Consider the following 26,527-nt stretch of genomic DNA (forward strand, 5'->3'; position numbering starts at 1 on the left):
TTCATGCTGCTGTTTCAGACTGTGAAAGCTACTCAGCGTCACACGCTGCTCCTTATCACAGCAGCTCTCCCATTGTTCAGGCCCAGACTGTGACTCAGCTCTCACAACGGCTTCCCAAAGATTCACTCGACTGAATCCATAATTCACTACCTGGCACAGCTGCTACTGCATCACACACACACTTAGATGTTTATTCCCACCATCTAAGGGATTTGATATCCACTTCAAAATGGTAGGTCTAGATCATTTGTAGTAAAAGGTAGAATTTGCATAAACATATATAATGTTGTTCAGTAATATTTTGAATGTTTTGTTATTTTTTGTAGGGGGAAGTGATATAAAAATGGTCTTCTTTGCGAACACCTAAATAGATCTAGAAAGAGAAAGTGTATCTTCAGTAGCCAAGTTACCCACATTGGTTTTATCTTGGTCATGATCTTTTCAGGTGCTGAGACGAAAACAGCTCCTTTAGTCGAAAAGAAATCACCCCAGAAATGGCAGTTACAGATTCACATGATAACTTTATTCAGTTCACAAAATAAAGGGCAGTGCATTCTTCAAAGCAGTGACAGTTGTGAACACAAAATACAAAAAAATGTTATGCCCAATGCTGCCACAAGAGGGTGACATAATGATAAAATAAGGGCAAATAATGTCCCTGGTAAAATATTTCCTATAGCTGTCTCAATAGTCAGGTGCAGTAGTACATCTGACACTCAAGTATTTCCAGTCAGTAGTGGGTTATTTACAGATTAAAGAGCCAAAAGTCCTTAGACTTCTCATGAGAGCACCTCAATGCAATGACCACTGAAGGATGGTATTGGTTATGGTACAACTCTATATTGCTGGAAAAGATACAGTGGGATTATATTACTGGTGATGTGAGTCTTAAGGCTATGTTGGATTTTGCAGCTTGACTTCACAGTGTTCCTCCTTCTCCCGCGTCAGTCTCACACACAGTACTTCCAGAAACAAGCTGCAGACGGACGAGAAAACCACTTGTAGTGAATTGTATAACACGTTACATATTTATTACATGTCTACATTTTGTATAACTAGAATGGAAACAATCTGAAATATTTATACTGCAACAATTTTCCAACAAACTTAATCAATCTGCTATTAGAGTATGGTGCATTTAAGTGCAGATGTGATTAAAGCAACTTACGTTCCCCCCTCTTCCTGGTTATGGATTTGCCTTCTGCCAAAACATTGGCTGTGATCTCCCTCTCCAGCTCCAGATCGTCCCTCAGAGCCTGCAGCTGGAAGCAGAGACGATTAAAGACAGTAAGATAGCCATCGTCTCAGTATCTATTCACCATCTATTCAATGGCTGTCGTAGTGAGCCTTAATAGTGTAGTGGATTGAACTTCAAAGGTTTCTTTATTTGCATCCTCACTCATATTATGAGAAACATTGAGATGCCCACACTCCAATCATATGCATACAAGGTATACTGTAGATGTGATGAATTATGAACCAAGACATTTCATCCTACCCGTTCCCACTCAATATATTCACACTACACATTTTGATAGGTTTGCTACAACAAGAATTACATCCAAGTGTGTTTTGAGGTGAATTAAAATAGCCTTACCTCCTCTAACTCAGCTAATTTACTGGCCAGCTCAACACCTGCAGATAAGAAAACTAGTTATCATCTAAGCACAAAATACATTTGTATTATTTATCAGTTTCACCATTTTCTTCTTCATGTCTCACCTAGAGGATCGTCCCTTTCAACAGGTACTAAGCTTTTGTGGAGTAGCAGTGCTAGAATCTTGCTCTGGGCATCTGTGTCTTCTTTTGGATTAAAAACATGGTTTCCTGGATAAGCAATGACAATAAAAATGCATCTTTAAGCATCATAAACAGTTTAAAAGAGTACATAAACTAGTCACACGAAATCCATCCCTTACAAAAGCAGGTATCATATGTCAAGCTGTTGCATTTTGACAAATATTTATCTAACAATGGCACATGCAGGAGAATGACTAAAGGGACAGAGTGGTTGCCTGCAGCGGCATCAAACATCTTAAATAACTAGACATTTTCATTGTTCCAGTTTATAAGTATACAGCACCATCATCAAACCAGCACCTATACCACTCTTTCACACTCACCAGGGTTTAGTATGCTCCTCCCCTCCACACTTAGCACTCCCTGCAGCAGCAACAAACCCAGGAGTCCTAAGCAGTAGCTCACAGTCGCAGCTCTATCCATGACACTGGAGGTATGGTCCCAAACAAAAGCCTCACTACGAACTCTCCCTCAGGCAAGGCGAGCGATCCACTGCCTCAGGTCCATCACGTCAATATATTTATCCTTGCCCGGGGCTGGGAGGAGGGGCCAGTCGGCACTAAATCAATAGCTAGTCACCGTGGGTTTCGTCAATAGGCCACCTTTTCGAGGGGACCAAGGAGCGTCTGACTGAAATATGATGATCTGACGTTGTAGCCGAGGCCAGTAACCCTACATCACTGTGACAGGAACAAATCAAACAGAGCGAGGAAGTCATCAATCAGCCCGCTATTTACGAGAGGCCAGAATCAGATGTTCTTGGCACTTGCGAGTCCTTTTCTTTTACATTAATTAGTTCTTTAAATAGGTACAGGGGAGCATCTTGGTCTGGGGTAGAAAGGGGGGGGGCAAGTGAATTGATTCTGTCCCTAAGTGCACCAGAGCCGGAGATGAGCTCCTCAATCTTGGCTTCAGGTCTGATCTGGAGCTGAGGGAACATCCATCACTGAGGCTGCGGGCCCCACCACTGCCCAGCACCTCCCAAGTCACTGTATAGTCTATTTTGTGCATCAAGAAAATCATATCTCACGCCTCTGCCAGAGGAGCAGGCATTTTTTTAGGGAATTTTAGGGAAATGAGCTGTCTGGCAACTCATTGAATTTGGCTGGTTGGGGTCTCGTAAAAGTCCCTGGCTGTCACTCTCCCATTCAGCCGTCACCGAGGAGCCTGTTGACGTCAGGAGCGTCTCAAGAGCCTTTCACAGGTCCATCACTCTGTCATTCAGCTGTCCAACGCACAGGAGCTCAAGGACTCGCCGGAGAGACTTGCAGTGTGGATCAACCATGAAGAGACACTCATCGATACAGATGATGGATACCAACACCTGAGTCACACTGTCTCAGACTGTGTTCCTACATGTTGACCTGATGCAGCACTGCATTTTTCAATCAATAAAACTAGCTGTTATATTTGAATTTATATTTTTTCTGATCTTATTTTGAAATAAAATAAAACAATATCTGCACACTGGATTGATGCCCCGGCCCTTAGTGGTTTATTTAGCAATGTCCAAGTCAAGTCAAGTCAAATTTATTGATAAGGTGCCTATAACCTAAATAGGTTTGTCACAAAGTGCTTTACATAAAACAAAGGACACAAAAACCAGATGCATTACAAAGATATACAAGACAAACATCACAAACTTCAAGAAATGGGGCCAGACCCTTGTCTGAGTATGAATGTACCTGTGTGTGTGTGTGTGTGTGTGTGTGTGTGTGCATGTGTGCATGTGTGCAATGTTTTAACCTCAGGGATACAGATTTCTATGTCATTGTCTCACTGTTTGTATCAAGCACCAGGCCAGTATTTTGGATGTAGCTACATACACCATCTCCTTACTATATTCCAAAATGACACTGCAAGATGGATAAAAGCCTTTCTAAACAAATGAACCGGTTATGAATCTTAATGTCTTCGTGTTTTTTGTTGACGTTAGAGTGAGTGATGTGTGAGTCATGCAGTCATCCTGTTCATCAATCCTGTTTCTGTTGAGACTGTTCCCTGCAGTAGAAACCAATCAACTACATCAATAACGAAAGAGGTCAGGGTCATGTCAACCTAATAGTGGACAGTTGAAAAATAAGCACTCAGACTAATTCACTATTAACTATCTACACAGTCTGTGGGCATATAGTAATGGTGTTATTGATTGGCTAGTAGCTGGACTGCTAATACCAATTCACTCTAATTTATCTTAAGAGTAAAACAGTAAATTAGATATAAGGTGCGGTGCAGGTGTAGCAGACAGCTGCACATTGAAATGCTGGACACTAGAGGGAGCAATTATATTAGCATAATCAGAATATGGGCTGTCACATGGTGCGTCTGTTTGTGTTTGTGTGTGTGTGTGAGATAAGGAGAGAGAGAGAGAGAGAGAGAGAGAGAGAGAGAGAGAGAGAGAGAGAGAGAGAGAGAGAGAGAGAGAGAGAATGCAGTCTTCTGAAAACTTCTGAAGATGTCCCTATCCTCTCCGTTCAAACTAACGCAGTGTGTAGCGAGTCTGTTATTTTCTCTCTATTTTAGCCAAAATGTTGAAGACAGTCTCAAGATGTTGGTCCCTTACACTGACCGAAGGCATTCATTTGAACCACAGATTTGGACAGAGGAGATGTGTGCCCTCCGGTCCGTAGGGACGACTCCCACAGCTGCAGCTGGCTGCAGTCACTGAGCCAAGAAGAGGGAGCTGCGTCAAGCTAGCCAGATATGGCTAGAATGATACCAGAAGTTGGACGAATTTGCCTTCAAAATAAATTCAAGAAATTAAATAATTCTATTCACTTTATTTATTGGCATGACTGTTATCAGAAACAATATTGCCAATTTTACAGCAACCAACAGCCCATGCATTCAAACCACACTGAGGTGATAAGTTATTTAGTTTGAAAACATGTAGCCTACCATCATCATTCATAATTAGTTATCAAAATTCCCTAAATGAGAACATGTAGCTTTGTTAAGCATTCAAACGTCATTATATTGAATAATGTATAATTAATGTATGACAAATACTTTTATTAATTTCACTTTGGTACTCGTTTGGTACCCGACAACGAGGGTTTTATTTTGAAGGTTATAACCGGAAGTTATCTTTTCAATCCGTCTAGCTTGACGGTCTGGTCGAAGAGGGAGGGTCAGAGTGGGAGGGATGCTCGCAGAAAATCTGACATGCTAGCTACAGCAGAGCAGCTGCCAGGCTATCACACCAGCGACGTTTCGAGAGAGGTGGCAACCGAAACTAATCAAAAGGGCCGTCCAGCACCTGAAACATCAATCGGGTTTATGAGTTAAGGCGATCAATCAGACTCCGGTTAACCTTCGGAAGGAACGCGGAAGTGTAATTCAACGTCAACGGTTTTGACACATTATCGCTGACAACATGGCTGAATTTAGCATCGACAAGAATAAACTACCTGGAGTGAAAGAGGGTAATACGTGTTTGCTGGCTAAACTGACATAAGCTAGCTGTCTAGCGTCACACATTTATCCAGATAGCTGACGTTAGCAAGAATACCCGTGTGAACGCAGGTGTTTCTCTTTCTCTTTCACCATACGTTATAATGGTTGTTAGCAAAGCTTGCTAGTGGATGCTAACTGCACCGCAGTCTTAAGGCTGGATTCAGGTAGCCAGCAGTGACTTAACTCCATAGCCGTCAATGATGTCGTTACATATAGTGGTACAGGAGTCAGGTGACTTATTTAGCTTTGCTGCTGTCTGGTCACATGGAGGTGTTTGCCTGTTTAGTTTGAGGTGGTTCAGCTCTGAGGACGAGATGCATGTGTCTCTTAAGAAGGCAGCATGGACACAGGACTGACTCTTTCTGTTGAATTTTAGATGTGTCTAGACTTTGCTTGCTCACATGACCAGTATTCATTCATGCCTGCAAAATTTACTGCATTTGTGTAACATTCTCTTAATGGGGGTTTGCGACTAACAAGAACTTAAAGCATAGGCTATCCCCCACTATATCACCTTCCACACTGGCCAAGACCTAGCCTGTTGTTCCACATTGCTGGAAAAACATGAAGACAAAGAGCAGGTTGAGAGTGTTTTGCATTGAACCGGGGTTTGGATGGGATGCTGTGCTGATGTGAGTGGGAAGCAGCTGCTCAGTGGAGTGCTTGTTATTCTGGTCTGGAAGAGACAGGGAACGTGCCTTTCCACCGCTTAGCTCGTCTCCAGAGGGAACTAAGAAAACTGTTGGACACATTTCAGTTTCCCTCCCTCATGTGATAGGAGAATAGTAAACACAGTGAGTTGTCTAGATGTAGCTCACTGAGGAATTGGGCTTGCACAGTTTAAGACGATTCAAAGCAAGAGCATATGGTGTTAATATTCAGACCTGACATTGTTGGCTGGTTTTACACCTCAGTTTGTTTATTGACCATTTCTGAGTCTTTTGGTCTTGGTGTGTGGCTTTATGTTGGGCTTATTTTCAGTTTCTTGACCAAAGTGACTGAACGGTGGTGGGAGAACTTAATCCATAGCTTGCCTTCTGTCACTTGATGCTTATTGTTCTGTTTTAACCCAGATAATTTTGTCATTCTGTACCAGAATGTTAAATATTCCAGTTGGCCATGTATTGACTTTAAAGCTTTAAAGTATTGAAGGAATTATCACACAAACTCATATTGTTAGGCTAGTTACGCAAGTTAAAAACACTTATGTGTACACAGTAGTATTAATCAGACCAAATCTCAGGTTTCTTGGCTAAGGAGATTAGGCATATGGTTGAAGCATGGTCAGTGTTAATCAAATCCCGTGCTGGTCTGAGGGAGTGGGGGGTTTTGTTGGGGTCTCACCCTCCTCTTCCCTGCATCTGTTCATCCCAGTCATTCATCCCAGTCATTCATCCAGTTCATATATCCCCCCACTGACTATAGCCAAACTATCTGGCCTGCTGTTCAGCTGGATGACTAGCCTTCAGAGCCTGTCATTGCCTTGTGCAACAGTGCCATGTGTTTCAGTTTGAGTCCCAGGCATTTTTCTGCCCGTCAGGAATATTGGCAAATGGTTTCTTTATTCATGGCTATCTCTAAATGCATCCTAACACATATTTGAAATACTGCACACTCGTGGTCTGCTACTGGTTATTAATTATGTATATGGATGAAGTAATCTCTGTGAGAGCAGATGATGGGCTGTGAGCCTCACTGTCTGAGGTTATGGAGTGTGGCTCGGCTGCTTAATGCTTAATGAAAGCTGGGAAGAGAGTAGTAAATACAGTGATGAATTGTAGCGCCAAAGCCCTGCGAAATGTGACTCTCAGAAACAAGATTTCTCAGAGGATCTGGAACAACATTAGTAGGTAGAAATACTGTGACCAAGTTAAATTTGGTCATTATGCATTGAATAGACTCACTGGAGCATGGCTAATTACATGTTCAAAATCATGGCTTGACTTTATTCTCCTTGCTATAATGTCCAGTCTAGTTTTGCAGCCGAAGAAAAGCTTCTTACTGCAGCGTTTCCAAATTGATATATGCTAAACAGAGCGGAGTAAATCCATGTTGACTGAACTGAATGAAGCAGATGTCATAAGGTAGCCTATGTTCATTATTAGCTCTGGATGTGAGAATGGTCTAAAATATCCCATTAGGCTGTAGTTCTCCCTCGATTGAGGAATTTGTCAACTCTTGTACACTGATGGAACCTGAATATCCAAGATCAGCTACCAGTCCGCTTTACTTCAGATCGGTTCAGGTGGATGTGTGGTGATGCTGACAGGTATTTCAGAAAGAAACTCAGTTCCTAGAAAGGGCTGCACCATTAATTGAATTTCACAATAATTGAACAATTATAGCATATTGGCATATCAGTAATATTGAAAACTTAAATGGCATTTAGATTGTCTGCTGTAAATGCTCATGAAAATGCAGTAAAATAATTTTGTTCCTCAAATGATGAAGGCTAATAATCGTGATCACAATATACAGCTGGATAATTGGTATTATCGTTGTAGCCGTAATTGTGCAGCTCTAGTCCTAGAGCTTAAAGCTGAGAGGAAAATACTAAAAATGATAAGTTGCTGTCATAAAAAGCTAGGCTAAATGTGCCTCACTGACAAATAGGTCTTCCAAGATTTTTCAGAGGCTTCACAGCAGCAATATTCAGACTTGATGCTGTCTTTTTTGCACTTCAGTTTCTTTATTGCCCATGCTGGAATATTTTGGTTTAGGCATTAAGGTTAATCTGACTGATTCCTTGTTGCTGATTAACATATTGTAATTGCATCAGCAGCACTTAGGATGCAACATCCAATTAAAATATACATAAAAACATTCATCACTCTCTGCGACTAGTCATTGGCCTATTTGCTTTGCTCCCTGGGTTCCCAGGTCATTTCATCTCAGTCTTATCTGCCAATCAAATGTAGATCTGATACGGAGGCATCTGAAATGTGGAAACTTCACCAGAAGTGTGAAGACTCCTCCTCATGAACTAGATAGACAGTGTGTGTCCTCAACAGCAGCCTCATGCTTTCTCTTAGCCTAGGTAACCCATCAGTAGTCTATAAGCCTGGGTTGGCATGCAGTAACCTGTCATCCTGCCACTAACAAGCTCACTTCTCTAACCTTTAGGATACCATCGCCTCTAAATTCCCCTTCAGCAACATTCCCCCACAAAAACATAATTCTTTATTTTGGCCTGATTAGCCAATTGAAGTGTGTGTGATCAAGTGTGCTCACCCACAGTTTCACTTCATGTTTTCTCAGATGGAAATAACCCACAACCAGTCCTCGGGACCACAAGCATTTGCCTGATGGGCTAATTTTGTGTTAGGCATCAAGTCTAGCTTTACAGAAACAAAGCACATCCTGTATCAGACGTCCCAGATAATAATCTTTTCAGAAACGTGCTTCAAGTATTTCATAATCCTCTAAGAGAAATTAGCAGAAAGAAGTAATTTTGCTATAAAGTAAACGTCTCAGCTTATCGCATCAAGCACAATTGAACATAAAATTAATTCATGAAAACGGTTTCTCCCAAATCATGTTGCAGACAGATTCTTTCCTCCTGTGGTAATGTGAAGTGGCACTAGCATTCTTTTTCAGTCTATCATACTCACTTAAACTTGGCTACCTGTCCTTGATTGTGGGTAATTTTGTGGTTAGTTTTGTTCTTGGTTAAGCATGTGTGCAGGCGGATGTGCTAGGTGTTAAAAAACAATGAAAGTCAAACTGAAACAGCCAACATCTCAAGTTCCTTGAGTCTGACGTGTATCAGCTACATATCTTAGATTTTGAGTCAACAGACTGTTGTTTCTGGACTTTGTTGTTTTTAGTCTTAATATTAATAGGCTACTTTAGCATTTCTGACCATTTCAATCTTAACTCTGTCTTTCCACAGTGTGTCGAGACTTTGCAGTGCTGGAGGACCACTGCCTGGCCCACAACCTCCAGGAACAAGAGAGTAAGTAAGACTATAATGTAGTCATGTGATTTTCCCTGTCCCCCCCCACCCCCATCCAGTATTATAGGTTTCATGGACAGGTAACTCCCATTTATTTTAATGGGGGACTGCTGTTTTCATGCTTTTATATGTTCCTGATCACATCACTGATCTGCTATCAACTTCAGCCTCCTATTCTTAATGGCTGTAGGCTGTCTCAGCTTTTCCCAAATCAGCTCTTTTTGTTAGGATGGGTTCAATCCTGAAATCTATTCTCTAGGTCTAAGGAAGGCTTGGTTGCCTCCTGTTCTAATGAGGATGAAATAGATTCAGGGCTTTCATATGGTTAGGTTCCCTTTTCTAGACAGTCTATTTACACAGTTAAGCCCCTAATTGTTGTCATTTTCTCTGTGTCAAACCCATTACATGACTGGGACTATTTCAGACAAGCTACCCTACTGCATTCCTAGGGTAACGTGGGTACGTATTGCTTACTTTGCAAGAGGAACAAACTATCAAAGATTTTTTTTAAAGCGTCAGAGTAGAGAAACGAGTGCAGTCCAATGCTCCAGTTTCCCCCTCTGGAAAATTTGTCAAGTCCGACAGGGCAAACCGCAGTGTCAGTGGAAGCAGCCTGATTAAGCCAATATAAACCCCGCTTCGCCCACAGAGTGTGCATTGTGCGAATACTGCAGGATGCCACAACAATAGTGGAGCGGGGTTGTGGCAGACTACTGCATCTGCTGTGTCTGGATCACATTAATGCGTGTTTGCTGCAGCTGTAGCGCAGGGCAGCCTTCACTAGAAAGCTAGGCTCTAGATAGAGGTTAGACAGCACAATCAGCTTAGCAAGGGTTTTTATACAACACCAGGGAACACACTGTGAGATACCACTGTCTGTGACTGTGTGTTTATGTGTGTGCACATATTAGGGACATTTTTGTGTGCATGTGTTCTGCACTTGCGCACACTGTAATTCTCTAAATTCCTCTATTGTGTGTATATTTAGACTGTTTCTGCGTGCCTCATTAGATGAGCTGTTGCTTTTATGTGAACTCATATGTGTGTAATTAGGCCTTCTTCTTTTTCTCATGATTTTAAAAAGCATCTTTGGAGACTCACTAAAGAGGGCTTTATTTGTTCCCCTGCTGTTGACTTAAGTGTATTAAGATACATTTTTGAGTCCGATCCCATGATTATGTTTTGTTCTCCATCAAAAGCATCTTTTTCACATGTGAGCTTACTAGAGTGACTCTCAGGAACTGCTGCTGGCTCCCTTAAAGTAGTCTAAGCCCCCTCCTACCGAGTTTGGTCGAAAGGACACTTTTCTGCCCAGAAGAGCCGACAAACTCAGACCCAGACACAACAAGGCCTTCCTTTCATCAGACACAAATAAATATCATCTGCAGATGGCTAATGGCCACAGCATCACTTCTCATGTCCCTCACCTGCACTCATTCACATGGAAATCACAGGAACCAACAGAAAGAGGCTACCGCTTTTGGATTGTGTGGAGAATTAGTGGGCTATTGTTCTGCTTTCTTTGTTGATTATTTCATGGAGGAAAGCAAATGACAACACTAGAGTCTAGACAGTGGAAATATAGCCCCTGTTATTCCTCTGGACTGGACAATAGTTTAGTTTTCTGTGTTTCCGTAAAGATGTCAGCCTTATATGACAATACGAGGCTGAATTATGTAACGAGCCCTGTGAGGAAGAGGGCCAGATGTCACCCAGCCATAGCCTAAGTGCAGATTAGGCTCTGTTTTGGCTGTGATGGATTTGCTTTGGGCTGGCCTGTCCTTGTGTTGTCCTTAGCCCTTTTAAGGCCACAGTGATCCATGACCGAGCCCCGTCCCCCTCCGCTGCCACTCCGACTGATCCGGTTTGAGCTGGCGAGATGTTTGTTTCACCTTTGACCCTGGAGGTCACCGAGGAGAATGCTGGTTCACACAGCCGGGCTGTTCCCTTAATATTCTGACTCTCTTTTTTTTCTGGATCACATCAACAGATGGCCATCCCTCTGCCAGTCAAAAGAGAAACATTTAGCACATTTGCTTCCATTTAGTGTGGAATTATAGTTGGTCTTTTTTCAATTCAAAATCCTGCACATGCACAACATTGAAGCACTCAAAATGTTGCATCAAAACATTTCTCTGTGGCTGTGTCAACACTTGGCATCCTTATCTCTGGCATACTGTGTCGCAGATGAAAGCATTCTCTCTCTTTCCAAGACAAACAAGAAGGTTTGAGCGCACAGCTCTCCACTGATGAGTCTAGGGCTACAATTTTTTGGACAGACCAGCTTTCCCACCCTTGCTACCCTTTTTCTGAATGATATGAGACCTCTCCAAGGTTGTGTTTGTTGAAAAATCAACAGCATCACAATGTCCCGTCTTGTTTTTTGCTCCCTTGAGAGACAAATCAATTTTCCTGTTGAAAAACCTGGCATTGGATGAATGATAGCCTCCTTATCTCAGGTTTTGACGTCAGTTTTGCCTTCAAATATTTTTTTTTCGCAAGGTGTCATAAACACCCCCCCCACCCCAAAAAAAAAAAAAAATCATTGTCAGCCCTTTGACTTTTTATCAATTTGCGGTGGCTGTGACTCACAGCTTCGTCTTTCCATCCCACCAGTCACAAGCGGGAACTTTATGGAGCCTCTCTCGGGTAAATTGCAGGACGTAATTTGGCCCTTTTCACATGAAAGCTGGGAGCGGATCGATAACCAGGTGAAACAGAGCTGAGCAAGTGAGTGATGCTCTCCAAGCTTACTGAGTGTCGGGAGTGCGTCAGCAAGCAGGATTTATCATCTGTTGTGGCTCGGCACGTGCCATCACACAACCTTGGAATGGCACCTCGGCTTGGAACATTCATTTCTCAGTGACTAAGAGCGCCAGAGATCGAAAAGTCTGCGTCGTCTACGTTTATCTTCTCCACAGAGCAGATCTAAACAACACAACTGCTCTTCTCAAAACATAAAGCAAGTGTGTCTCTGTAAATAAACTCCTCTCAGTGCTACTGTCACCCATCTAATTCCTCAGCAGCAGTGCGGTCTGGCCAGCTGACCTACTACGGTTTGTGTGTACACAGACTTAAGAGCAGCGCTTGTGTGTTTGTGTCCGCAGTCGAGAGCCACTTGGCGTCCAACGTCCATAAGAGCCGTCTGGTGCAGCAGGACCTGGCGGTGGCTAAGAAGCTCCAGGAGGAGGAGGATCTGAGGGCCAAGGTCCAGAACCATAGGCAGCACCGTGACCTGTGGGTGTCCCACACACACACACACACACACACACACACACAAAACACACAACCACACATACACAGAATAGGTGTTAGATGTATAGAAGGCAACCTATAACATTATATATTTGTATATCTAATACATAGATAGGATTGTGAGGGTTACTTTTAAACTGGAATCCATTACACATGACTGATTACCTGGTTTAGAACTCTAATCAGCAAGAGTTACTTTTGACTTGACCGAAATTAAGCATAGATTTGTAAACAGTAATTTGAATGTAATTTCATATTATCATCTTCTAGAAGCAGACTTAGCCATTATTTTAAGTGTATAGGGTATAGGGCTATGTAAAATTATGTTGGTTTATAATTTTACAATTTATGATTTGTCTGTTGCTCCTCAAATATGTTTTATTCATCAGAATTATTTTGCAGAAGTGTCTGCAATCTCATTACTTTGTTTATGGAACCTGTATCAGATTAGTGTAATCCTGTTGCATGTAATCTGTTACTCTCCAACACTGCACATACCTCAGTAAGAGGCTGTGCACATAGATCTCAGTAAACACAGCCAGGCGTTCTGCTGCCGCTGCTTTAGCCCAGCAACCTGTTGCACACCATGGGATGTGATAGAAGCCCACAAAGAGGCACCATGGGTAAAAATCCTCCACTCTACTCTGCAAGTTTTGTAGAAAAAAAAAAAAATGTGCTGACTCACAGCACAGTGAGAGCAGTGTTCAAAAAGTCAGTCGCATACACTTATATATACACACACACACACACACACACACACAAGCTAACAACCACGCACATAAACTAATAAACACACACACACACAAGCAGCACCAGTAGCGGGACAGCACCCCCCCAGGGAGAGGCCAGATGCTCCACCATGGATGTAGGCAGGCCAACGCCGCTTGGCATGCTGGGAGCTCCTGCTGCCATCCACTCTGCCCTTGCCAATGCCACCTCACATACACCCACACTGACACATATGCGCCTGCACACACACACACACACACACACACACACACACACACATGCTCCTGAAGCCTTGGTGCAGCGTCACTTCTACAGGTGCTTTAGTAGGTAATGATGAAAGCATACTAAGGTGCAACTGTCTCCTTATTTTTGCCAGTTTAAGTCCTCGTAGTCCCCTGTAGATCAACATTAAAGCCTTCCTTAACTTTCAAAAGAACTGACAAGGTGTGGTTTAATTAATTTTAAAGTCAGTCACATTAATTTGGATGAGGAACTGTCAGCTAGTCAGGTCAAATGCAGGTGGAGCGCAGGATAGTTAAAGGATAGGATAGTTACAAACTGGTGTTTACACCTAATTAAAGCATTACACTCGCGCATGTGTACACACACAAACACACACACACACCTCCAGTCAGATGGTGTTTTTGTCCAAGTCACATTGCTCAAAGATGTGGAGGAGCCAATAGCATTAGGAGCCTGTAGAGTACATCAACATCACAACAGGCTGGGATATTTCTGCTGCCTGGAGCACAGATGCCATTTCTCATAACATGCTAAATAATTACCTCAAAGCTAGTCATTGGTGTGGTATGTTCACTGCTCAGTGTTCCTCTCATGTAACTTGCTTATGTCACATGTCCTGCTGTGTAGTTTTAGGTACACTACTGCTAGATGGATAATAGTTTATCATGATTTTATGTTTTCGCGATTAATAATTGTGTAATTCGGCGATATTGAAGTGTTTGTATTTTCAATTCCCCTAAAAGTTCCAACATGGTTATCATGCGCTAGAGCAAATGAGGGACAATTTTAACACTAGATATTAAGTAGAAATGTATAGATGAAAGTATGAGTGTCTGAAAAATACCAGCAGTAGTAGCAGTAGAATTTACTGAGACAAAAAGTGAGATATATGCAGTATGAAATAAGTGAAAAATATCAATATATATGCAGAATAACAAATATGAATAAAGCAATTTGAAAAATTACAGCACATACTGTATATTGTACAGGATGTTCAAAAACGTGCTGGTATTCACTTCAGCAGGTTTACAGAGGGCCATATAGTACATACTGTAAGAACAAAAAGTCTCGTCTGTTCACGTCACGATAGGCGATCATGATAAGAGACAGTATACATCTAAGAGGTCCATTCTATCAATTATCATCATCAATATCCCAGCCCGTTTGATTTGTGACATTATTGAATTAACCACTGTTAGTTAGAACTTGTGTCTGATAGTTTAGAGACTATTAACAGTTGTATATCTGTTATTAATGTTGTAATGTTCTCCTCCCCACATACTAACACACACACATGCGATGGATACCTACACACTTCAGTGAGCGCCAAGACAATGAGATCGCACAGGAGATTCAGGAACAACTGGTCCGACAGGCAGAGCAGCAGAGACAGCAGGAAGAGAAGGACGCGGTAAGGAACTCACACACACACACACACACACACACACACACACATTCAGACACTATTGCCCATTCAAGCAAGATGTCAGTTACATCCACCCATCTATCACATACCAGTATCGATGTACAGCCAAGGGTGGGTCATACCATTTGAATCATCAGCATGCCATGTTTATACCTCTCTATTGTTAAAAATGAATCGGAGCCATAGTGACGTGGCAATGGATATTTTGTTTTATCTCAAAGTCATGGGGGAGAATGCTTATGCCTTACACAATGTGCAGAGACTTGAGTCATTTCCAATTCTACAGATTTGTTCTCAATACCTACTGGAATGTTTTTTGGTAAATGTTTTCCCATGATATTGGTGATGAACGGCACAGATTCGGAGATGAGCAGTTCAGTGGTTGTTGGTGATGACTGTTCTGATTTGTGTGTGTGTGTGTGTGTGTGTGTGTGTGTTTGTTTCTAGGCCATAGCTCGTAAGCTGCAAGAGAAGGAGATGAAGGAGGAGAGGAGGAGACAGAAGCAGCTGGAGGCAAACTTTGAGGAGGAGTACTTTGAGGATCAAGGAGGTGGGAAGAGGGCCACTGGCTTATGTTTATGTGTGTGTGTGTGTGTGTGTGTGTATCTGTAGGTGTACGTGTGCTTGTGAAACTGTTTGTGTATGCATGCACGTGTGAGTCTCTGTGTGTGTAAGGACATGGGAAAAGATATGCGTGTGTTTGCTGGGACTGGGATGTTTTGAGCTCTGTGGGTTTGATGTTGCACAGCGCTGCAGACTGTTGCTGACTTGAGGCTAAGATTTAGGAATGCTCTTGTAAGCACATAGTTGACCTTGAAGGGAGGCTTATGTGTTCGCAAAAGAGCAGTCATTTGTCATTTTGCTCCCGTTCAAGAGCACACAGCACTGTAAATGGGTTTTGCAGTGCTGTGAATGGACTATGGAGGTTTGTGCTGTTTAAAAAAGAAAACTGTCTCAGGTTACTATAAACATACAACAAAGCCTGAATGCATAACAGAATTAGATATCTGATTCAACCACAGATATTAAGTGGATTTCCCAGTGAGTTGCTGATGACTGCACATCCCATCTATATAGGATTAAAGGATAGAATTAAGCTTAGCTCGTGATGTGTTAGATGTCCACCGACAAATATCTTCACCCACAAATCCCTATTTGTCGTGCCTAAAATGTCAGTGAGCACCTAGGTGTTGCATGTGGATTCCTTTTAAAGTCTTTACATGAACGCACACCGCTGGCAACATAAAAAAGGGAATTAGTTAATTTCCTAAAACCTAGAAACATTGACAGGTGGTAGTTTTGTTTCTTTATTTGTCAGCACAGAAATGGCAATGTGGTTGCAAGCGGTCTGAGCGCAGTTACAGTTCTTGAGCCACAGGTGTGTGCAGATTCGAGAGGCTGACTCTGTGTGTGTGTGTGTGTATGGGGGAGGTATATTTTAAAGGGTTCTTGTTTTAATGTTCTCTCCTGACTCGTAAAAGCTCAGCTCTTTCCTCTCCAGCTGGCTCAGACTGTTAGCGTTAGTCTGGCAGATTGACTCGCAGCTTTCCTGCCCGGACCCTGGCCCATGTTGTACTTGGATTCTGGCTTCTCCGGAGGCTTACATTTAGCACACACCACCCCACTCATATCACTACTAGATGTAGAGCAGAGAAGTGAAACTGTTCTCACTCAGAATAAGCTTCATACTGCCAAAGAGAATCAGTCTCTAGGCCCAAAAAAGCTTTTCCTGCTTGTTTCTTATTTCTATGCCTAGCACTTCTCTATTATTGATGATACATAAATATTCTATAGACACAGCAGTAATTTTTACCTCCACTGCCTGGGCGCTGTTGTGTTGACCCTTGCGGTCCTTATTATTGACTGCTTGTAATGTTGGTGACAGGAATTGAAGCTTATTCCACTGTCATGCCATTGTCAATTGCTTTGGTTAAGAGCGTCAGCTAAATACCTAAAATATAGGATGCAAAATTGGATGGAGGGAGAGATTGTCAACAGAGAGCAGGTGAGGGTAGTTGTCATGGGGGCTAGGTTTGAGGCACATACACACACACACACACACACACACACACACACACACACAGAGACACAGACACAAGCCTCTTTGTTGATACAAGCAGGGATGAAGAGATGTCTGCAGCTGTCAGTGTACCTGTCCTGTCTTGTCTATACGGATGCCTGCTGTCCCAGTGCTTGGCCTCTTTCTATAGACAGACCCCTGGTAGGGGTCAGGATGAGCAAGTATCCTGTATTTGCTGACTATGCCACTGTTCCCCCCTCTCTCTGTACCTGACTCAATGTGCCAATGCCAGGCTCACCCTGTTTGCTGTAAGTTACATAACCACTCACCTATATTGTCCCAGCCGTGTGTGTGTGTGTGTGTGTGTGTGTGTGTGTGTGTGTGTGTGTACAACTGTGGCAGTGTGGCCTGAATGTGTACACACCATGGTGGAACAAAGACTCAGATTCAACTCCTTTATTTACCCTGTATCTAATGCTAAACGACAAAGACGCCACGGTAACTAACCAAATAGATCTTACAAGATTGTTGCGATGCACAACCAAGTGCATGTGTTCAGTTTTGGCATTCGCTCTCTACGCAGTCTCGCCCACTTATGTTTGTCTGTAAAGGGATATTCTCCATCACAGAAGCTTGCATTTTTAAATCTCCATCCTATTGTAGATTTTATATCCCTCTTGTGCACATGCACACACACATTCACACTTCTGTGTTATCGGTGGTGTAGCTTTTTGTCGGGCCGTGTAATTGGCTGCTCCTCACAGGAAATGAGGGGGTGCTGGCTGTCGTGTTTGTCTTAATCCAGCGGATCACAGTCGCACACAAACCAGCGTGGGGGCAGAGCCCATCTCCGCTCAGCAGATAAACGACTGGAAAAAGACAGAGGGAGGGAGAGACACGGGAAGGGGTATTTAAAAGGGCGATGGGAGAGATTATCCAATGTGTCCATCTACTGTTTTCAATCAAGCCTCCTTGGCTGCGCCTCATGTGGGCTGCTCTGCTCACTGGGATCAAGCTTACTGAGCAGGGAGCAACTTTGGTTAGGTAGCCCAGTCAGCCTGAACAGGTACTAGTCAAGGTGTCTTTTGTACCTGCCTCCCTTTTCGAAAGTTTAAAAGTCAACAGAGTTGTTTCTGTTGATTAGATGTCTAACAGCCTGTTAGATAACTGGCATTCCATTCAGCTGACTCTTAAGCCCAGAGAGTACTGGCCTGCTGTGTGCTTCCTCCGCATGCTTTTCCACTCATTTGTTTTCATTCAAACATTTGCCAGTCATTGGCCGACTCTCAGCAGGACGGTTTACCGGGGAATGCAACTGTTCTCTTTCAAATAACCTGAATTGTGTTCAGCTTTACTAGTTTTATTTTTTAATTTTTGTCCACGCCAGTTTATGCCCTGGCCATAATACAGTATTTGCTTGGTTTCCAAATACTATGTTCCAATTATTGATTTACAGCTATGTCCATCAAGCTCATTAACTCAAGGGTGCTACAGGACATATTGTGTGATCACTACTTAATGTCAAGAGTCTGAAGTGTTCAGAGCCTGTCCATTGTTGTCACAGATTAGGCCCACGCCACAGTCCCCAATACTGTCTTTCATTTTGGCTCCAAACACTTGATGCCATTGACCTCACTTTGACTTGTTATTCACAGGGTATTTAACCACATCTCTGGTATAATGGACATTTTGGGGGCAGCATGGGTGCCACTCACACCTATTCAAACTCTGTAGCATGATGTTTGTCACCGCTCATGACCCAACACTCTCCTCACAGGTGCTGTGACTAACTCCATGCTTACTAACCAGCTTAGCTTATCTCATTCCTGTCTGTGTTGTCATTGTTCCTGTCTCCATGCTCTACCTCAACCAAAACACCATCATCATTCCCTCCACGCCATCTCCTCCTCATCTCCTCCCTGCTCAGCCGCAAGAAAGCCTCTTGACATGGACAAAAACAGCCGCCACAACTCTGTCTCCCCAGGCCGACATGATGCGCACGCTCCAGGCAGCTCACATCGCGATTGTTCCCCAGATTATAGTTCATCAGAACCCAAAAGGAGCAGGTACCCGAGACAGGACCCAGCAGCACCCCACAGCCGCTCCAGATACCCTGAGCACTACCTAGTGGCAGAAGGAGGGCGTAGCAGGCACGCAGATCCGTATCCAGAGCACTTACTGCCCTCCAGAGGCAAGCATGGGGACAGGTACCCAGACTATCAACCCACCGAGACTGGCAGGACCAAGGGCCAAAGGGGGGAGGAGGGGGAGAGGGTTGTGAGGAGGAAGGAGAGACCAGCCAGACCGCCGCCACCGCAGAGCCCCATAGAGAGAGACAAGGCCTTGGATTTGGAGAGAGGCTATGACAGAGACAAGAACAGACACAGAGACAGAGAGAGGGACAGACATCGAGACCAGGAGAGGGGCAGGAACCTGGAATGGGAGAGAGATGTAGGAAAAGGCCAAAGGAGAGACAGAGAGCAGGAGCCCAGGCAGGAGAGAGAAGCAGGAAGAGACAGGGAGAGATCCAGAGAGAGAGGACTGAGCGGGGACAGACAGAGAGAGAGAGACAGGCAGAGACCTAAAGACAGAGACAGACAGCGAGCGAGAACCAGGAGCAGAGAGAGAGGACTCGAAGAGGACTTGGAGCCCGTGCCGGGTCACAGCAGAGAGCGGCTAAGGGAGGACAAGGCATCCTGGGAGGAGGAAGAGGATGATGGTGAGAGGGAGAGGAGGGCCGGGGGCAGGCAGCGCGTCCACTCCGGCCCCAGCGAGGTGTTTGAGGAGCACAGGAGCGACGAAGGGAGAGGGGAGACGAGGGAGTTCTGGGACCCTCGGCAAGGGGAGGGTCCCGGCAGGGAGCGCAGTCACACTCACCCCGTCAGAGAGACAGGTACCGCCCTGAGCCCGCTTCCGGGCCCCGCGGGTGTGTGTGTGGTGTGCAGGGGTGTGTATGGGGTTGCTTTTCCGCTGCGGGGCAATCTGGTGGGGGCTTCAGGTGGTGGGTTGGACCCCCTAACATTACAAATCACTGATGAAGAGACTTCATTTTCCTCCTCTTCTTCTCCTGATCTTAAATTGTGTTGGTCACGATGATGATAATGAGGATGATGACGATTTCACTGTAATTGCTGATTGTGATTCAGATTTTGATGCTTCCAACAGATTCTTGAAATTATTGAATTTGCTGCTATTGCGGTGTGGGGTGGTTTGCTTATTCTGACATTGCCGGGCTAGTTGCACTGAACAAGGAGATGTGTAAGTACAGTGTGTTCAGATTGAAATGTGTGTTGTGATTTTCTAATAGAATAGCCCCAATGTACGTGATTAATTTCACCATGCCATCAGTTGCTCCTTAAATACAGCATTCATAAAGGGCTTCAGGGTTGTTGGGCTGGTCGTAATTCCATTATAGTATTTTGTCCCAAAGCTGTCACAGGCATTAAATACAAATCCACATGCAAATCACAATGATGAAAACCAGTGGAGATGCACTGCAGCCCTTTTGGGTGCCTTTTGGGGTTAATCAGACTAGCATGGTATCCACAGTATGTTTAATAGAGTGTGTTGCCATTCACAGGTCGCATTGTGCACCGTGGCGGTGGGACAGTAGTAACAGGAAGTGAGTACGGGCTGAGCGAGGCCACCCAGGGGCTGACGAGACTGGAGCTCCGCGAGCAGGAGCTCAAGGACATGGAGGTGGCCAGGAAAATGCAGGAGGAGGAGATCAAGGTGCGGAAGGAGACCAAAGAGAGAGACACAGTCAGTTTGTTTATTTGTACATATAAAAGATAAAACCTGCTTTGTGTGTGAGATAAAAACATCAAACAAACCACCAAAAAAATCAAGACGACAAAAACAGTCAAGTGAAGTGGATAACAGCATACCATGGCAAAGATATTTTATGTTTAAGTCTTATACCACGGACAACTCTTCCCCCTTTAAGCAGCCAAACAATGCTAAGAGATCCTAAAATGGCTACTGTGCATGTTAAAGGTGCACACACTAATACCTGTATCTGCTAACAACCAAAAACCAACCTCAAATACTGGTACTTTGTATTGCTGAAGGCTACAAAGAGCAAGAGCTGAGTACTAGCACACAGCTCTCCATTAATGCTGGAATGCTATTTATCTCTTATAATTGCAGTGTAAAATTACACCAGTATTCAGCTTTCTGTAGAACAAAGTTGTTGGCTATAATACAAAAATAGAACTTAAAAGTACTTGCTTTTCAAAAAAAGGTATAAGCTCATCTCCAGTTTAGATGATGGTGTAAGTTCAGTTCAGCAAAGTCCACATTCACTTTGGCCTGTTTGTATAAATAGACGTCACAGCTACACTTTCAATCGAGGCAGACTGTCGTAAGTTCTTTTGTGCCAAGTTTCAACATCAGCAGCCGATGAGACAGAAACAATGGAGTAGCATGATGTGATGAAACGATATAACTTCTAAGTTGTAAATGCCTTTGAAGCCGTAGATGTCACACAAGTGTATTGAAAGGTCTCCATCTCAGACAGTCACCTCCCATGTTACATAATGAGAGCGGGAACAGAGTGTTCCGCGCCAGGGGAAAAAATCTGACTTTTTGATTGTTTTTTTGGTTTCAGGCTAGTAAGGTAGACAAGCGTGCGGCCCAAATGGCGCAGGATGAGGTGAGTGGGCGCCAAGTCTGGAAACTTTCTCTCATTTCTTTTCTCATTCTGTCTGTCCTCCACTTTTTATCCGTTCATTTCCTGTGCTCAGCCAATTATATCACACCAGCTTGTTTCTAGTTTTATAGTCGTATAACCCTCAGTACACACACCCATGCCCTTTTTTACAATCTTTCTGCCCCAAGATTTTATGGGTAGATATAATCTATTACTGTACAAGTGACATAATGGTTATTAAATGCTCTTTTAAATAGATGTATTGCTGAAAGTGATGTTTGCAGAATACTTTCTTGATCCGTGGGTAGAAATTTAGTCGTCATACAGCAGTTAAAAGTCACAGTATACAAATACGCAATGACAAGAAATGCGGTTGACATATTGCTCGCTAGTGCCGCACCGTAACATGAAGGAGGAGGAGGTTTTTCTGTGGTTGTTTACGTTATCCAACTGATGTGGTTAAGACTGATGTTTTGCGCTGGCAGGAAATCGCCCGGCTGCTGATGGAACAAGAAAAGAAGGAATTCAAGAAGAACCGAGAACGGGAGAAAGAGAGGGAGCGGGAGAAAGAGAGGGAGAGGCTGGCGATGGACAGGATGGCGATGGACAGGAGGAGGCAGGAGGGAGACTACAGGGTGATTGTCTTCAACCATACTCATTTTTTAAATTCACTTTGTGGTTTGCAGCAAATTATTTGTGCAGCCTATAAATTTTATCTTATTTTCCGTAAATGTACATCTGTGATTTTACTCATATTTCCACTACGGCACAAGAACCATGATTTTTGGCTGCCGTGACAGCGTGAACAGACCACCGTTTAAACAGTTTTCCACTGTTGGTTTCCAGCCCAACGCAGAGGAGGTTGTCCGACCCAGATCACGAGACGAGTACGAATACCAGAGGCAGAAGAACCACAACAAGCCTGCCAGGTACAAGATTCATTACTAAAAGATAATTACAAAATATTGCTTGATACAAAGCCAAATAGTAGAAACTCCAGTTGTAATCTCAGTCATTGACTAATGTACTTGCTCTCTGTTTCTCTGTCCGTCTCAGGCCTCCTCAGCCTCGCACACATGACTATGAGAATGTGAACTCCAGCACCGGCTACGGCTACTCAGACAACCCCTTCACCCCCCGCGCCCCCTCTAGACCTGAGGCTGCTTACAAAGGCATGTACCTGAGCTCCAGGCTTCATTTAGGCCACCTGATTAAATTAGAATGTGTTAAATTGTAGTTTTTGGTGGCTTGATATGATACTGTTCACCTGGTACTCTTAGTCATGACTGTCCTGAATATCATGCAGATGCACTGGAAAGGAAGTGGAGGTTTTGATTTTGCTGGAGCTAGAAATCCACAGAGGATAGGAAGGTGCAAAAGGGATTTCCTCTCCTCACACAGTCCTCCATAATTTATCAATCCAAAAAACACAATCTTAGCAAATCAACATTTTCCGATTTTTTTCTACTCTCTATCACCGATTGCTATAACAATAGTGATTCAACCGATACCCAGTTCATGAAACCGTGTACATTTGCTGTTCTGAACACCAGGTGTCTGGTAGGTCTTTACTGACAGGAAATGTTAAGTTTTATGTTTACTGAAGCAGCAACAGTGGTTTGTTTAGAATAAACAGAAGAAGAACTGGGTAGTTAGCATGAGCAGCGATAGCCACCATGGCTGAACAGACAAAGAAAAGAGCGCCACCTACAGAAACTCAAACTTCATCAATAGAAAATCAAAGGAAAAGGATGTCACAGTACTGGACACACTGTTTGATCGCCAAGTGATTTGTGGGTGCAGTGAAAAAACACCAGAGCAATAACTGCTTAGCACCAAAGATGTCACCAAATTTATAAAACAAAACAAAAAAAATGATATTGCTGACACCAGCTCTCTGTCTCTCTTCTTTTCCAGGTGCCTATTACAGGCAGTGACTCAGGCTCCCTATGTCGCCCAGCCATTCTGTCAGTTCTCCTTTGTCACCTTTTTTATTCATCTATTTTTTTCCAACCATTCACACTCTGTTGACCAAGAGGCTTGGGACAATCTAATGAGTTGGCAATGGGATTTTTCTAACACCCTCCAAAGGCCTGGAGTTTAGAAAGTGGGTGTCTTCGAGTGCTGGAACCTCGCTCACCTTTCCTTTTTTCTTTTTTGTTAACTTTTATTAATATAATTGTTATTCCTTTTAACTGGCTCAACACCGAGACAAGCCAAAAGAGCGGCCTTGTGACATGAACTCCCATGGTTCTTAGCTGTTGAAGTAGAGGAACCGGATCCTCTCTTGCTGTGGTCGTCGTGTGCTGATGTTCCGTCCCGTCTGCGGACCGTGCCATCACAAGGGCTTTTATAAGGCCTCTGCTGGATATAACCATGCAATCTCAGTTTCCTCATCACTCTCTGTGGGATGTGCCTGTGTTTGATCCAACATGGCTGCTACAGTGTCTTAGATGCAAGATGGCAGCTGCTTTGTACTCCCGGGCTGCAGCTCTGTCCACTTATCATGCTGTGCAACAAAGGCTATCCAGGCCCCGTCCATGTGCCACACTGCATACGATTCCTTTCGAGGGATGCGTTTCTATCGTTTTATTCACATAAAACAACAAACAAACCTATATCAAGATGCTGGGTGTTTTGGCTTACATGTTTACCACTCTTTCCGATCCAGTGGAGGTGGTGCTTTGTGATGATCCATGGACTTATAGCTGGCTGTAGGCTGTGTCTTCTTCTGCTTGTGACGGGCATTTTTTAACCTCATCGCCCTTATATCGAGAACGGGGCACAAGCGGAGGGACGATTAACATTCTGTGTATGACTCAGTGTTTCTATGTGCATGCTTACTGAAAGTGTACAACTGTGTACATGCATTTCTGTTCTCTATCAAAATTATCTGGCTCCCTCTTCATTGTAAACAAGGGCTATAGCCACACAAAAAGCCAATAATCTCTTTGTGAATGAACAAAATATGTGCTAAACAATATACTGCTGCAAAATATATTACTTCTCTGCCAGTATTTGATATCGGCTTGGTCATTTACAAACCAAAAGTAGTATAGGCCACGTGTGCGAAGCCTGTCAAAAATGGAGCGGTAACAAAATGGAATGCATGTACATTGCTGGTCTGTGTCAAACCTTAATTCATGCTTGTGCTAACGGCACAGACGTAGTGTGATTGAACATTTGCTCTTGTTGGTTTATTTAAGTGTAAATAACGTCTGAATTTCTATTTGTGCTCCCAAATTATCTCCCACCCCACTGTGGAAAATAACAGGATTCTCCCTTCAGTCTCCTACTTCCTGGGTCACACTTGGTATTTTAGAAATTTGTCCATAAAGGGAGCTTTTTATTTTCTTATTGTTTATTTTTATACAATATTTTGCTGGACTCGGTTAGTTCCCTTAATTTCCATTCCCTAAGCTTCCCCGCTCTGTCACTTCCACCCCTCTTCTCCTTTTGTCTCACTCAAAGGCAAGCATCGCTTCCTGCCTGCAGTAAAAGCAAACATTCCCACAATAGAAATGCATCTGGATGTTGGGAAATTCAGTCAGTCGCACTATCAGCTGGGGAAACTTCTGTGGAATATAATTCTATTCAAAGGGACCTATTTTAGTATGCGTTTTCACTGCTCCATGACCAGTTATTTTCTGTTCATATTGAATAAGGATAGTGAGCAGTGGCAAACAGAGCACAATCAAGCTTTATGACTTTACTGAAGCTTTTGTACTGTATCATATCCACAAAAGGATTCAGTCCTTGAAATTTTAGACGGACCTTCACTCATACTGTATATCAGCTGGCCTCAGCGCCACTTCCAAGTTCTCATGTTGTAATAAAAGTCGCTGTAACTATAAAGTAGCTTCCGTCATGATTCCCTTCCTGATTCAGAGAATGTTTTTTCCTCCTCATCTTCTGTATTTTTCTCTCCCACTAATCGACTCCGTCTTTATCCAAGTGTGTGATGTTTGTATTGCTGAGGGCAAAGTTGCAGGAGTATTTGTGTCGGGTGTTTCTACATCTCTGATATGTGCTGATTGTTGTTGACAGAATGGGATTTGTGCCATATGTATGATTTGTTTTGTTCAGGGACTTGAAGATGGGGAAATCTCAGCTCTTAAAGTTGATCTGGTTGTAGCAGAACTACCACACCCCACAGAGGAGGTGCTCATACTTTATTCTTTTATGAGAGCACCACCTTGTGGACATGTACAAAAGTGATCTGATCAGGATGTTTATTTGAGTGTGTATTTGTGGATGTTGTGCATCAATCGTTACTTTGGCTTTGAGTGCAATCCAAACTGAAAATTGAGTGTCGAGTTTCAACTTTTCTTTAATCCAGGGCTTGTATGCAATCTACAAATCATAAATCAACACATGTATGTGTTGGCACTTACTGTAACAGACTTCTTTTTTTTTTTTTAAATGAAATGAATAAAGGAATTGCTTTTACCTTTAGCATCTCAAAATGTAATAAACTATATCAGCATTTCCAATGGTTATGAATTTGGTTCATTCATGAAATCACATTCAGTCCCTTGACACACCTGCTGCTGCCCAGTGCATATCAGTGAAAACATTATGCAATCATTAATTAAAGAGAGAAAGTTTGTAGCTATGACTAGGCTTGAAAAATCTGGAGGAAGGTGGGGGAATTTTTTACAGTAATTTCTTCAACAAGTTACCGCTCCCATCGCCAGAATGACAGTTAACCACAGAGATGACACCCTGTCTTCTTGTGGAACAGGTTTAAAGCATCACAAGGGGGAAATAAATGACAGAGAAATGATGTTTTATGTTTTATCTTCAGCTGCATGTTGAAGAGCTCCTTCCAGGCTTTGACCTGCTGAAACTCGGTGTGCAGTGCCACTTTGGGCCTGGAGTAAATCTGCACGGCAAATGTAATGAAAGACATTGTTTACATTTTAAGTTTTAGGCACGTTAGCTGACACTGCCGTGACCCTGGAATGTATCACAGTTGTTCTGAGTATTAAG

At 43.2% G+C, this 26,527-nt stretch overlaps 1 protein-coding gene across 2 annotated transcripts; it reads left to right on the forward strand.

Moving 5' to 3' along the window:
* Window positions 1–4,978: 4,978 nt before the first annotated feature.
* Window positions 4,979–25,984, forward strand: ccdc50a (coiled-coil domain containing 50a). 2 transcript variants are annotated; one of them, XM_071921858.2, is made up of 12 exons: window positions 4,979–5,225; window positions 9,149–9,211; window positions 12,319–12,448; window positions 14,759–14,849; window positions 15,312–15,414; window positions 18,812–19,777; window positions 20,465–20,646; window positions 21,494–21,538; window positions 22,021–22,170; window positions 22,382–22,464; window positions 22,592–22,707; window positions 23,453–25,984. In XM_071921858.2, the coding sequence occupies exons 1-12, from the start codon at window positions 5,177–5,179 to the stop codon at window positions 23,470–23,472; spliced, it is 1,998 nt and encodes a 665-aa protein (XP_071777959.2). In that variant the 5' UTR covers window positions 4,979–5,176; the 3' UTR covers window positions 23,473–25,984. The 2 variants fall into 2 exon arrangements, with proteins under 2 accessions (XP_071777959.2, XP_071777960.2); XM_071921859.2 differs by having other exon boundaries at window positions 20,465–20,616.
* Window positions 25,985–26,527: the final 543 nt, after the last annotated feature.

The sequence above is a fragment of the Centroberyx gerrardi genome, chromosome 9, assembly GCF_048128805.1.
Source record: "Centroberyx gerrardi isolate f3 chromosome 9, fCenGer3.hap1.cur.20231027, whole genome shotgun sequence".
Taxonomy (NCBI): domain Eukaryota; kingdom Metazoa; phylum Chordata; class Actinopteri; order Beryciformes; family Berycidae; genus Centroberyx; species Centroberyx gerrardi.